General features: G+C 36.7%; 2 protein-coding genes across 2 annotated transcripts; one reads left to right on the top strand and one right to left on the bottom strand.

The window, feature by feature from the left end:
- Positions 1-2,503: 2,503 nt before the first annotated feature.
- Positions 2,504-7,121, top strand: LOC119068823 (dynein regulatory complex subunit 4). The gene is made up of 5 exons (XM_037172595.1): positions 2,504-2,736; positions 4,447-4,471; positions 5,277-5,441; positions 5,518-5,821; positions 6,164-7,121. Exons 1-5 carry the CDS (start codon positions 2,734-2,736, stop codon positions 7,059-7,061), a joined length of 1,395 nt encoding a protein of 464 aa, XP_037028490.1. The 5' UTR covers positions 2,504-2,733; the 3' UTR covers positions 7,062-7,121.
- A 285-nt stretch (positions 7,122-7,406) lies between these two features.
- LOC119068824 (peroxisomal multifunctional enzyme A-like) lies at positions 7,407-7,932 on the bottom strand. Its single transcript, XM_037172596.1, has one exon. It carries the CDS (start codon positions 7,884-7,886, stop codon positions 7,566-7,568), a length of 321 nt encoding a protein of 106 aa, XP_037028491.1. The 5' UTR covers positions 7,887-7,932; the 3' UTR covers positions 7,407-7,565.
- Positions 7,933-11,902: the final 3,970 nt, after the last annotated feature.

Genomic DNA, 11,902 nt, shown 5'->3' on the forward strand with positions numbered 1-11,902 from the left:
GCTTAAAATTCGAAAGTTTGCCTTGTCAGGCACGGGAGACCTTTAAATAAAAACTTTTCTTATTACTCAAATTTTTGATGCCCTGACAGCACAGCTACGCTACCGACATTACGTTGGAGTCCCTAGGTTTCGAATACAAAAACATGTTTTTTTTTGTTGTTTCCTATTTTTTCGATATGCTTCACGAAACTTAAAGTGGAAGCAAAATGAAATGATCGATTCTGAGTGTATACAGATTTGAAAGCCAGTATAGTCTTACATACCGCCCATTTGAACTGTTTATGGTGCATTTGTTAGGATTTTTATCTGTAAACAGTTCCAATGCATACGCATAAACTCGAGTTCGAAGTATAAACGTGCGCGCGCAAGCTCAATACACCGAAGAAACATTGTGAATGTTATGCAAATCGACCGATAACTTATTATTTAGATCTATACTCGTTTTCAAATCACAATTCGCTAAAAATATTAATAATCGATCATTTCAATTTACCCTGCCTTTACATTCACAAAAACACACATTTTTGAAAAAGAGACAATTTGATGAGTCCACTACCAAAAAAGTTTTTTTTTTGGGATGGCGAAGCATATTAACAGCAACTTTTTGACTTCTCTCCCTTGGCTCCAATGGCTCCTAACAACTAGGATATCTGGAATCTAGGAATCCATACGAGTTCAACGAGCTATCACGTTACTGCAGCTTCAAAATTGGCCGAGATATTGATGTTTTTATGAAAATTAGCAAAATTTCCAATTTTCTGATAATGCAAATCGCCTACGTTAGTTAGTTAGTTACTTAGTTAGTTCCTATGGAAAAGTGGATCCAGCAACTTCTAAACGTTTCTATAGATTTTTCTGAAATGGATGGTAATGTTGTGAAAGGTGTGCGTTGGAAATTCCTGGAATCATTAAGTATGAACTACCACTAGGTTGGTTCCTAAATTTTGGAATGACAGATGATTCCTCTGGCACTTCTTAACTCTTGATGGATTTGGGATATTTTCGACATGAGTAAGGTGTTCCAAGGTTGGTTCCAAAATTTTGGGATGACAACTGATTATTCCTCTGGTACTTCTTCACTTCCATCGGATTTTTCGATGGATTTGGGTTATTTTCGAAATAAGTGAGGTGTTCTAAGATTGATTTCTAATTTTGAGATTCAGACTGATTTCTCCAGATTTGTTTAATTTCCATCAGGTTTTTTGATGTTGTCGAAATGACATATTTACAAAAGTTGTGATATCAGTCAAAAAACCCAGGGTAAATATGACGCAAGTTTTTTTTATCTTACTTACAAAATAACTGATATCGCTGAGGGTGACGCATTGTGAGCCGTACGCAAAAGTTTTATCAGCAAAAAATTGACCCAGTGAAAGAAAATTTTACAAAAATTTTGCGTCACAAGTGGCAGATGTTGAGGAACCTATTGATTGATAGGAAAATGGTTAAAAAATGTACTGAAAGAATTTAAACGGACGAAAACCGATTTATTTTGTAAGTGAGATAAAGGACTTGCGTCACATTTACCCTTTAAGGGTTCTTTGACTGATTAATTGTTATAACAAAATTAGTATTTTGTCCCCCGAATCGTCATCAACAAAGTTCCATTTTGTCAAGACATTATGAGTGAAGAAAATATGGTACATCCACAGCACACACGAAAATAAATTAATTTACGTGTTACGGCATGTTTCATTTTCATTTATATTGCCTAATCACGTAAAGCATTATACTTACGAGGTTCCAAGTTGTTATTTGACAAGTGGGGAATACAGCCCTCCCCTTCGGGTCGGGCAGTAACACCCCACTTATCAAATACACAACTTGGAACCTCGGAAGTAATATACTAATAACACAGTGGATGCGTCTAAATTATTCTGCAACCTTTTACTCAATTAACAGAGGTCTACTAACTCAGAATCAATTGTGCTAACAGAGCCATCTGGTGTAAACCTTGTGAAATTACCTAAAATACGCTATAACAAGTTTCCGAGACTGTTGCTTGAAGTACGTTGATTTACCAGTTACATCCGTTTTTTTTTCTTTAAAGAAAGAACAACAACGGTCTGGTTTCTAAATAATTTCTGATGTAGTTAAAGATCACTAAATCATTTAGAATGATTAAATGATTACTTAAACAATTAGAATTTACAGTACATGAGACCAGAATTTATTGCCCAATTTATTTTCATATTTCCGTTCAAAATGTTTTTTTAAATGGAATTGAAACACACTGGAAAATGTTGTTGTTAAAAATCACTCTCGCTATTATCAAAGAAACATTAACCTAGTTAAGTATTGAGCTTTTTGTGCCCACTGATATACATACATAACGTTCGTACAATGGTTTTTTAATTCATTCATAGACGTACGGTAGGTTTATGAATTGAAAACATCCTTTTGTTTTTAAACTTTTCGATAGTAATATACCATAGATAATAATATAATGCAACGAATGGATGCATGACTGTGTAACCAACATGTCGAACATAGCAACCGGATTCGAAGGGTATTATTTCATGTTATTTGCGTGAAAAATAAAAAGGGAGAGATTGGTTGACTTGTTTTTATTTAAATACCAGAGTTTGTGTTACCACTGACAACGTACTTTATTTATACGTTACGAAGAAAATTTGGTTCGGTCTTCAATGAGATACGTTTGTTTTTACAAATTTGGCGTTGCATTAGTGTAGTGACATTCGGTGTTGAATACATTTCGGACTTTTCATAACTATGGTACGTAAATACTGAAATTTGTATGATAATTAATACTCGCCGAGTTCGCTCCTGTTTCTTCTTTATATCGAGACTAAAACTTGATTTCCAGCTACGCTAGATTCTTGCTTTTCCTTGCTTTATTTACAAGAAAATTCTCATTGACACGACTCGCGTATTATTTCCACATGTAATTCGGATTTATCGATTTTTTCTCATACCTCTCTCAATCCCGCACATGCGATGACCTCTCTCACTCCCGTACATACGATGACCTCTCTCACTCCCGTACATGCGATGACCTATCTCACTCCCGTGCATGCGGTGAAAATTAAGAAAATACAATTTCAATCTTCAATCTGAATCTTGACTCATATAGGCCTATTATTGATAGTCAAATCCAGAACCTAGCTATTATTGGCCATTTGAATTACCGAATATACCTGACTTACTGACAAACTTACCAAACTTACTTTTTTGAAATTTTCTCATTTAATTTGATAATTTAATCAGTAAATTCGGTAATTCAAATTTACATAATGCCCTAGTCAAAACCGATTTCGTATATTAACTCATATATTAATCTAATGGTCCGTTTCCCATTCGCAAAGTTAAAAAACTTTCCAAAGATCTTGAACCAATAAAATCCTTAGAGTAAACGTCAGTGAAACTTAGACATGATTTGCTTCAACTATTTTTCAGCTGGTTCACAAAACTACTCATTCGTCTTTACACGGTTTTACCACACAGCCACACGCGTGGTATGAGCAGTTTTGTTTATATATGAGTGCACCATATGAAAAAGAGCTAAATTTTTGTCTAAATTTCAATGACGTCGACAATGGCGAATCCCATACAGCCAAATTACAACGGTGCAAAACAGCTGACTTAAGAGTACTTAGCTAAAATTGTAGCCTTCATTTGCGTCTCTCGTATTTCATTTTTGTGGATAACTTTTTCGTCTCCTTTTCGAAAAATGTACGACCGCAGTAACGACCACGAATGTGTTAAGCTTTAAATAAAAATTAGTTTTGGTTGTAGCAACGCACTTCAAGCATCAGTGATTACAGTGGTCAGCTGCAGAAAGTACTCTATTTTACATGCTAATGTTTTCACAGTTTCTTACTATTGCATACACTCTTCAGTTTCAGTATTTAGAGTACCACTAGTGCTTGCAGTGCGTTGGTTGTAATCGTTCCAGCAGCTCTAAGAAACGTGATCAGATCAGTTTAACGAAATTTTCATAAATTGCTCAGTTTTCTCAGAGCTGGTCAGATTGCTACAATCAAATCAATTTTCTTTGGAAAATGAATTCTGGTGGAAAGATATCATCAAAAGTAAACTAAAATGCATCATTTAATAAACGCCTAAATAGATGCTTTTCAGAATAGCATCAATGCCTCTTAAACTGATAAAATGAAAAAGCGAAGTCGTAGAATGCGAGAATTTTCACACACTTTTTTCACGATGTTTCTTTCTCTCCATCATAACTCTTTTTAAAAGAAGTGTTCTTTAAGTATCGAAATGTAAACCTAAGGTTCTGAAGGAACCTTGTGTAAACCAACTGAAGTAAAATTGAATGTAAAAGTGAACATTAACGATGAGAGAAACGACAATGTACAGTAAAACAGTAGTACAAGATTTGATATTAGAGATGAGCGATGCTTTAAGCAAACGATGCGATAGATGAGAGGTTATCAAACTAAATTTCTATTTAATTTTTCTTTTCAGGGACCGAAGAAGAAAAAGGGAAATGGTAAGTACAACAACAACAAATTTTACCAATTCTAGTAGAAGCTTAAACCATTACGCTTAATCTCTCCATCAAAACATGAGACGATTCTTGTACAAAATGAAATATTGTCAAAAATATCGAAGGATTATCGAATCGAATTATTGGGTTAACTGAATTGAAAACTTCTAAACAACGAAAATCCAAAAAAAGAGTGCACATGAGTAAAATTAGCTCTACACCTTTATTAATGTATTATGTTCCACACAAAAAACTAATTTTTTTCTCATGCACCGAAAAACATCGCAACCGAAAGTATATTAAATTTAAATTTAAATCCAAATTACATTAATTTTCAACGTTGTTTTTTTCACTGTTTTGTTGTTGGTGGTGTACGATAATGGTTTTGCCAAACCATCCGTTGACTTTATTCGCGTTGAGTATAGAGAGTACTGGTACACAACATAGAGACATTTTCGTATGGAGTATATATAAACAGATAGATAGATAGATCGGTATACGCTGAGCGTTGCAGTTTTAGTGCAAAAATACATTTCTAAAACTTTTTTTTTTCGTTCGTAAAATGCAAATGAGTAAATTTGTGAAAGTGAGACTTGCATATCATTTTAATAAAATTATCACTTTTCTTTACGGGCACTTCTTTTTCGGCTATGGGTGTCGTAAAACATCCTTTTGCATATATAGCGCACAGATCTAAAACTCTCCGTTATGAATAATTTATTAATAAATTCGGGTGTAAGTAGCGAAATGATACCAGCATTAATCTAAAAAAGACTTCTTTTTCTGCACGCGAAAAATGAAAATTCAGCTGTTATCGATGGCGTCGACACATCAGCCATGTCAAGAGAGCAACTGGAAAAATTCGCACACAATCTACGAAATGAAATGGAACGTGAACGGGAAGAAAGGAATTTCTTTCAAATCGAACGCGATAAATTGCGCACATTTTGGGAAATAACAAGAAATCAATTAGGTATGTAATTCTCGACGAAATTTCAATGTGGAATATACAATTCGGTGAATTTCTTTCACAAACCAATCGATTGCAGAGGATGCCAAACTATTGATTCGATCAAAGGAACGTGAAGTGGCCGTGGCACAGGAGAATGCCGAAGTGGAAATAAAAAATAATCTTCAGCAAATGAAGCATTTGCAATATGAAAATCACACGAGACTGGGTGAAATACGGGCCGAAACGATGACACAATTGAAATTGTCGCAGGAAGATCATTTTGCACAGGAGCTGGAATTGTACAATGACAAACGAGCTCTGAAGCGGCTACTTCGGGAGAAAGAAGAGACAACCGAATTGGAAAAACAGGAACTGAAAATGAAAATTAGCAAACTTTTGAGGTAAATACGGCGGGGGCACCAGTCTCCTGACATATGCCAGTAGTCAGACACAAATTGTTCTTTAATTCATAAAAAGGTTTATCAATGAAATAATAGATGTCCGACTACTGGTACATGTCCGGAGACTGGTGCACCCACTACCGCTTAGATGTAAAACATTATTTGTCAGAGAGAAATTCGTTTGCTATTCTCTCAATTTATATTCAACTGCGACAGTTACCATCCACACACTAACTACTAAACTGAATGAAAGGGACTAAAGTTTACTGGTCACCCCTTCTACCTTACTGACAATTTTGTTTCCATTTTAATCTTGATCCACCACTTTTCCTTACAAGCTAGCCAAGAACGAGTGCGGTCCGCATTGGAAGCAGATGCAATGTCCCAGCTACACGAAAATAAACTACAGGGCTACATCGAAGAGGCTGAGATAAAATACCGCATGGAAATATTTGAAGTGGAGGAGCGCAAAAGTGCGCACATCTCGAATTTGATCGAATCGCATAAAAAGGCTTTCGAAGAGATGCGAAACTATTACAACGACATAACCCTCAACAATTTGGTGTTGATTAGTTCGCTGAAAGAACAGATGGAACAATTACGACAACAGTCCGAACAAAATGAGAACTTAATGGCCCAATTGAAAATCAAAAACAAAATGCTCACTGAACCAATGAAAGCGGCTGAAATCGAACTGGTTGATTTGCGGAAAAAGTTGGAAAATTTTAACCGCGATCGGGCGGCATTAAGTCGCACCAAAACACGATATTCATCGGCATCGAAACAATTAAACGATTTGAAATGGGAAACGGAAGCTTTGCGTATGCGATGCGAAAAGTTGACCGAAGAACGTGATGAACTGAAGGAAAAGTTTGAAGAGGCCATTATGGAACTGCAACAGAAAGTGACGCTGAAGAATGTGTTGCTGGAAAGGAAATTGAACATTGCCGAAAAGGAGGCGGAAAAACGAGAACTTGTTTTGGGCGAAGTATTGTCGGCTGCTGGCATGGAACCGCATGATTTAAGTGTTAAAATGGAAAAGCTGCTTAAAAGCAAGAACGATAAAATCCAAGGGCTGCGATATGAATTAGCAAAAGTTTGCAAGGCACACGACGACATGCTCATAGCTTTTGAAGAGAAATTGAGCGAGCATGGAATTCCCAAAGAAGAGCTCGGCTTTCAACCCGTCAAAGCTTACTCAATATTACGAAGTGGCTCAAGTTCCACTAGCATTGTTTAACAACCATTTTCTCTTTCTTTGGCATAACCCGTCCGAATAAAATTGGAGTTTTTCTTTCGATCATCACTCGCATTTTGTGAATATTTCGTTCGTCCATCTGGTGAAACTAATTGAAATTAGGTAAGTCAAAAGTCTCTGAGAAAATGGGCTCACTGGTTACTGACACTCTACTCGAACTTATTTATCACTCTTCCCCTCGCTTATTTATAAAGATTTGAATGCAACTTGTTAAACATCTCTTCAAAGAATAATTAATTTGGAGACTCTGGTGGATCTCATCTTTTCTTAATGACCTTCCCTCACTCGCTAATCGGTGTCTTCGAATAACATCATCAAACACAATCGTTGATTGACAACAAATCATTTCACACTTTATTGAATTAATCCACCATTTAAACAAAATGTTATCTAGCCAATCGGTCTAAGTCACGAAACAAAAACAAAATCAACACAAAAGAACATCTTGTGCCTGTAACATCCGGCACTAATGTTCCAAGTGCTCTCTCATTTCATCGCTTCGGTCAACGCTGCCAAAATCGATCTATCACCAGACACACTAGCTTTCCCATCAGCTTCGGCCTCAGCCAGAGTGATTTGTTTTTCGCCCAATTGAATGAATGTGTCGGCATCCAATTCGACTGTTATGTCCGGTGATTCGGCTACACCTTCGGTGACGCACAAATTTTTCAGATCCATAATCCAATTTTGCGTATTGTCTCCGTCCTTAATATTCAATTGGAATACGGCCAACACTTTTCTTGGACCGCTCGGATCAACCGCTTCCATTCGCGCTTTAATTTTGTTGATAACGTCGGCGATACTCATTTTTTGGTCGGTGACTTTGAACCGTTCGTTGTAAGGTTTCAATCAGAACTGGATGGTTGATTCAATTTTCCACGTTCATTTATATAGGGTTCCATTGACACGTAACCTTTTCACACTGCACGCAAGTGAACATAATGGTTGTTGTTATCAATTTATTCGATCGGTGGGCCTATGTTGTTTTTTGGAGGACATTGCAGGATAATAATAACGAGAATTTTCGGTTCAACATTCTTCAATAAATAATTTCGATGGTAAATATAAAACGCTGTGTGTCGCTAATGGGGTCATATAAAATGAAAGAAAAAAACTTTAACGTAATTATTGGATACATATATCCATTCTAATGACCTGTCCATTTTCCATTGTGAAATAGGAAAATAATTATTTCTTTATTTTAAATGTAAATTATGTATCGTGTTTGATTTTGATCGATTTGATGTGTACGTACACCGTACACCATGGAAAAAGGATATAGGTAACGGCCATTATGATTATTAGTGGCCGTTAATGTTTCTGGACATTAGGAAAACTCTTTTCAAAGGTTAGATTATACGATACATTTTTGAGTGTGTGTGTTTATACATGCATTAAGAACCACTGTCTATTTACGTTGAATTTGAAGTTAATAAATGGCGATAAGGGTGCAGCATTTCTGAACGAAAGTCATTGAAAATTCAATTTGATTGTTGCATGTTTCAAATAAATTTGTTAAACAATCTTACGAAAATCTGATAATAGCAAATAAAATAGACTATGTAAAACTGATGAAACTCACAACCAGCTCGTACATAGATAGATAGATAGATAGATTGACGTTTATTAGCTTAGCTATAAAATTTCATTTAACAATTTAAAATTTCACAAAAAAATAATTCATTACTTTAACTTTAACTCACGTTCATATTGCAATATCCGACTTTACATGCTCAATTATCAAACTTTTGAACCGGAAAACATTCCGTTCGTTCTTTATCTCACTTGGTAAACTATTAAAACACTTTAGACCCTTGATCATCATTGTGTTGCTCGTCGACGCTTGGTTTGTATTATCCTGAAGTCGTGTTCGTTGCGTAACCAGTACCGTTGTGTGTCGCCTACGAATGTTGCCAACTCGCATATTTGTTTCGGCAGCAGACCATTTTTTAGTTTGAAGATTCTTGTCATCGTCATATAATAGATTCGCTGTTTTACGCTCATTCAATTTAATTGTTGCAGCATTGATTGCACACTTGTATATTCAGAGCATCGCAGGATCATCCTCATAGCTTTATTTTGTTGCTTTTGCATTTTGTCCATGTCACCTTGGCTGCATGTGAATAATATTGAAGGGAAGTACTCGAAGTGTGGTGCAACTATTGACTTGTACACGGTTGATGACCTTGTAGAGTTAACTGCCTGCTGATCCTTTTTTGATTACATAATCCACATGTTCGTCCATTTTCAAATCCTCCGAGATAACCATTCCTAAGCTTTTGACTCGTTCGACCAACGTAATGTTTATGCCATTGATTCTAATTGGTTCAGCAGGACCCGGGTAAAAAAAAAGTGAATGTGAGACCCCTTTTGAGACCGTTTTTTTTTGTATGGAGGTGAGACGTCTCTTTTCGAACCTTTGAGACTGGTTTCTTCTCATATAATGATGAATTGATGATGATGATGATTGCGAAACCGATGAGAAGTCTCGTTTTAAATGTTTTAATAGACTGTATGAGACTGACTGAGTGGTCTCTTCTTCTGTATTTTACGAGACTGACCGAGTGGTCTCTTCTCCTGTATTTTACGAGACCGACCGAGTGGTCTCTTCTTCTGTATTTTACGAGACCGACGGAGTGGTCACTTCTTCTTTATTTTACGAGACCGACCGAGTGGTCTCTTCTTCTGTATTTTACGAGACTGACCGAGTGGTCTCTTCTTCTGTATTTTACGAGACTGTCCGAGTAGTCTCTTCTTCTGTATTTTACGAGACCGACCGAGTGGTCTCTTCTTCTGTATTTTACGAGACTGTCCGAGTAGTCTCTTCTTCTGTATTTTACGAGACCGACCGAGTGGTCTCTTTTTTAATAATTTGCGAGACCGACTGAGTGGTCTCTTTTCAAAATAGTTTACGAGACCGACTGAGTGGTCTCTTTTTTAGATTTGACTATGTTTGAGACTCAAAATATTTTTGAGACTGTGAGAAGTCTCATTTCAGTTTTTTCTAGATCCTTTTAGAGGCCATCTGAGAACTCTCACTTTCTTTTCGACGTCTTTTGAGACTATCTGAGAACTATTACTTTCTTTTCGATATTTCTTGAGGTTATTTGAGAAGTCTCATTTTAATTTTTTTTCGAGATCCTTTTGAGGCCATCTGAGAACTATCAGTTTCTTTTCGACATTTTCTGAGACCATCTGAGAACTCTCATTTCCATTTTCCATCTGTGAGATATTTCATTGTCTTCAGGCTGTAGTTTCTTCCCACATTCACAGATGACACAGTTTTTTATTTTTTCTTATAATTCGCTGAAATGATAGAAATTTTAGTGATATTTGATTTTTTTTACCTTTTTTTTATTTCGTAATGTATTTTCCGGTCACCACTCCAAGTACTAACCGCGCCGAATGATGCTTAACTTTTGTCATTGGACTGCCAGCCACCTTACGCGTGTCGCTAAATTGGATATATCTTCGTATAGGTCTTATTTCGAACCGTTGTTACAAAAACTTTGAGACCGACCGAGTGGTCTTCCTTGGATTATTTTTCGTAGGACTTTAGGAGACTGACCGAGAAGTCTCGTTTTGAATGTTTTACGAGAATGTAAGAGAGCGACCGAGTGGTCTTTCCTGGATTATTTTTCGTTGGACTTTGGGAGACTGACCGAGTGGTCTCGTTTTTGAACATTTACGAGAATATAAGAGACCGAACGAGTAGTGTTTTCGGATTATTTTTCATTGGACTTTATGAGACTGGCGGAGTAGTCTTGTTTTGAATAGTTTACGAGAATGTAAGAGAGCGACCGAGTGGTCTTTCCTGGATTATTTTTCGTAGGACTTTAGGAGACTGACCGAGTGGTCTCGTTTTGAATATTTTACGAGAATGAAAGAGACCGACCGAGTGGTCTTTCCTGGATTATTTTTGGTTGGACTTTGGGAGACTGACCGAGAAGTCTCGTTTTGAATATTTTACGAGAATGTAAGAGACCGACCGAGTGGTCTTTCTTGGATTATTTTTCGTTGGACTTTGGGAGACTGACCGAGTGGTCTCGTTTTGAATATTTTACGAGAATGTAAGAGACCGACCGAGTGGTCTTTCTTGGATTATTTTTCGTTGGACTTTGGGAGACTGACCGAGAAGTCTCGTTTTGAATATTTTACGAGAATGTAAGAGACCGACCGAGTGGTCTTTCTTGGATTATTTTCCGTTGGACTTTGGGAGACTGACCGAGTGGTCTTGTTTTGAATATTTTACGAGAATGTAAGAGAGCGACCGAGTGGTCTTTCCTGGATTATTTTTCGTTGGACTTTGGGAGACTGACCGAGTGGTCTCGTTTTTGAACATTTACGAGAATATAAGAGACCGAACGAGTAGTGTTTTCGGATTATTTTTCATTGGACTTTATGAGACTGGCGGAGTAGTCTTGTTTTGAATAGTTTACGAGAATGTAAGAGAGCGACCGAGTGGTCTTTCCTGGATTATTTTTCGTAGGACTTTAGGAGACTGACCGAGAAGTCTCGTTTTGAATATTTTACGAGAATGTAAGAGACCGACCGAGTGGTCTTTCTTGGATTATTTTTCGTTGGACTTTGGGAGACTGACCGAGAAGTCTCGTTTTTGAACATTTACGAGAATATAAGAGACCGAACGAGTAGTCTTTTCGGATTATTTTTCATTGGACTTTATGAGACCGGCCGAGTAGTCTCGTTTTTGAATATTTTACGAGAATGTAAGAGACCGAACGAGTAGTCTTTTCGGATTATTTTTCATTGGATTTTATGAGACTGGCGGAGTAGTCTCGTTTTTGAATATTTTATGAGAATGT

Source organism: Bradysia coprophila (assembly GCF_014529535.1).
Source record: "Bradysia coprophila strain Holo2 chromosome X unlocalized genomic scaffold, BU_Bcop_v1 contig_20, whole genome shotgun sequence".
NCBI classification, from domain to species: domain Eukaryota; kingdom Metazoa; phylum Arthropoda; class Insecta; order Diptera; family Sciaridae; genus Bradysia; species Bradysia coprophila.

Excerpts from the sequence above, each read along its gene's own strand:
- LOC119068824 (XM_037172596.1), bottom strand. The coding sequence starts at position 7,886 with ATGAGTATCGCCGACGTTATCAACAAAATTAAAGCGCGAATGGAAGCG.
- LOC119068823 (XM_037172595.1), top strand. Across the intron at positions 4,472-5,276 it reads GAAGAAGAAAAAGGGAAATG|CTGTTATCGATGGCGTCGAC; the intron begins GTAAGTACAACA and ends ATGAAAATTCAG. Across the intron at positions 5,822-6,163 it reads AAAATTAGCAAACTTTTGAG|CCAAGAACGAGTGCGGTCCG; the intron begins GTAAATACGGCG and ends CTTACAAGCTAG.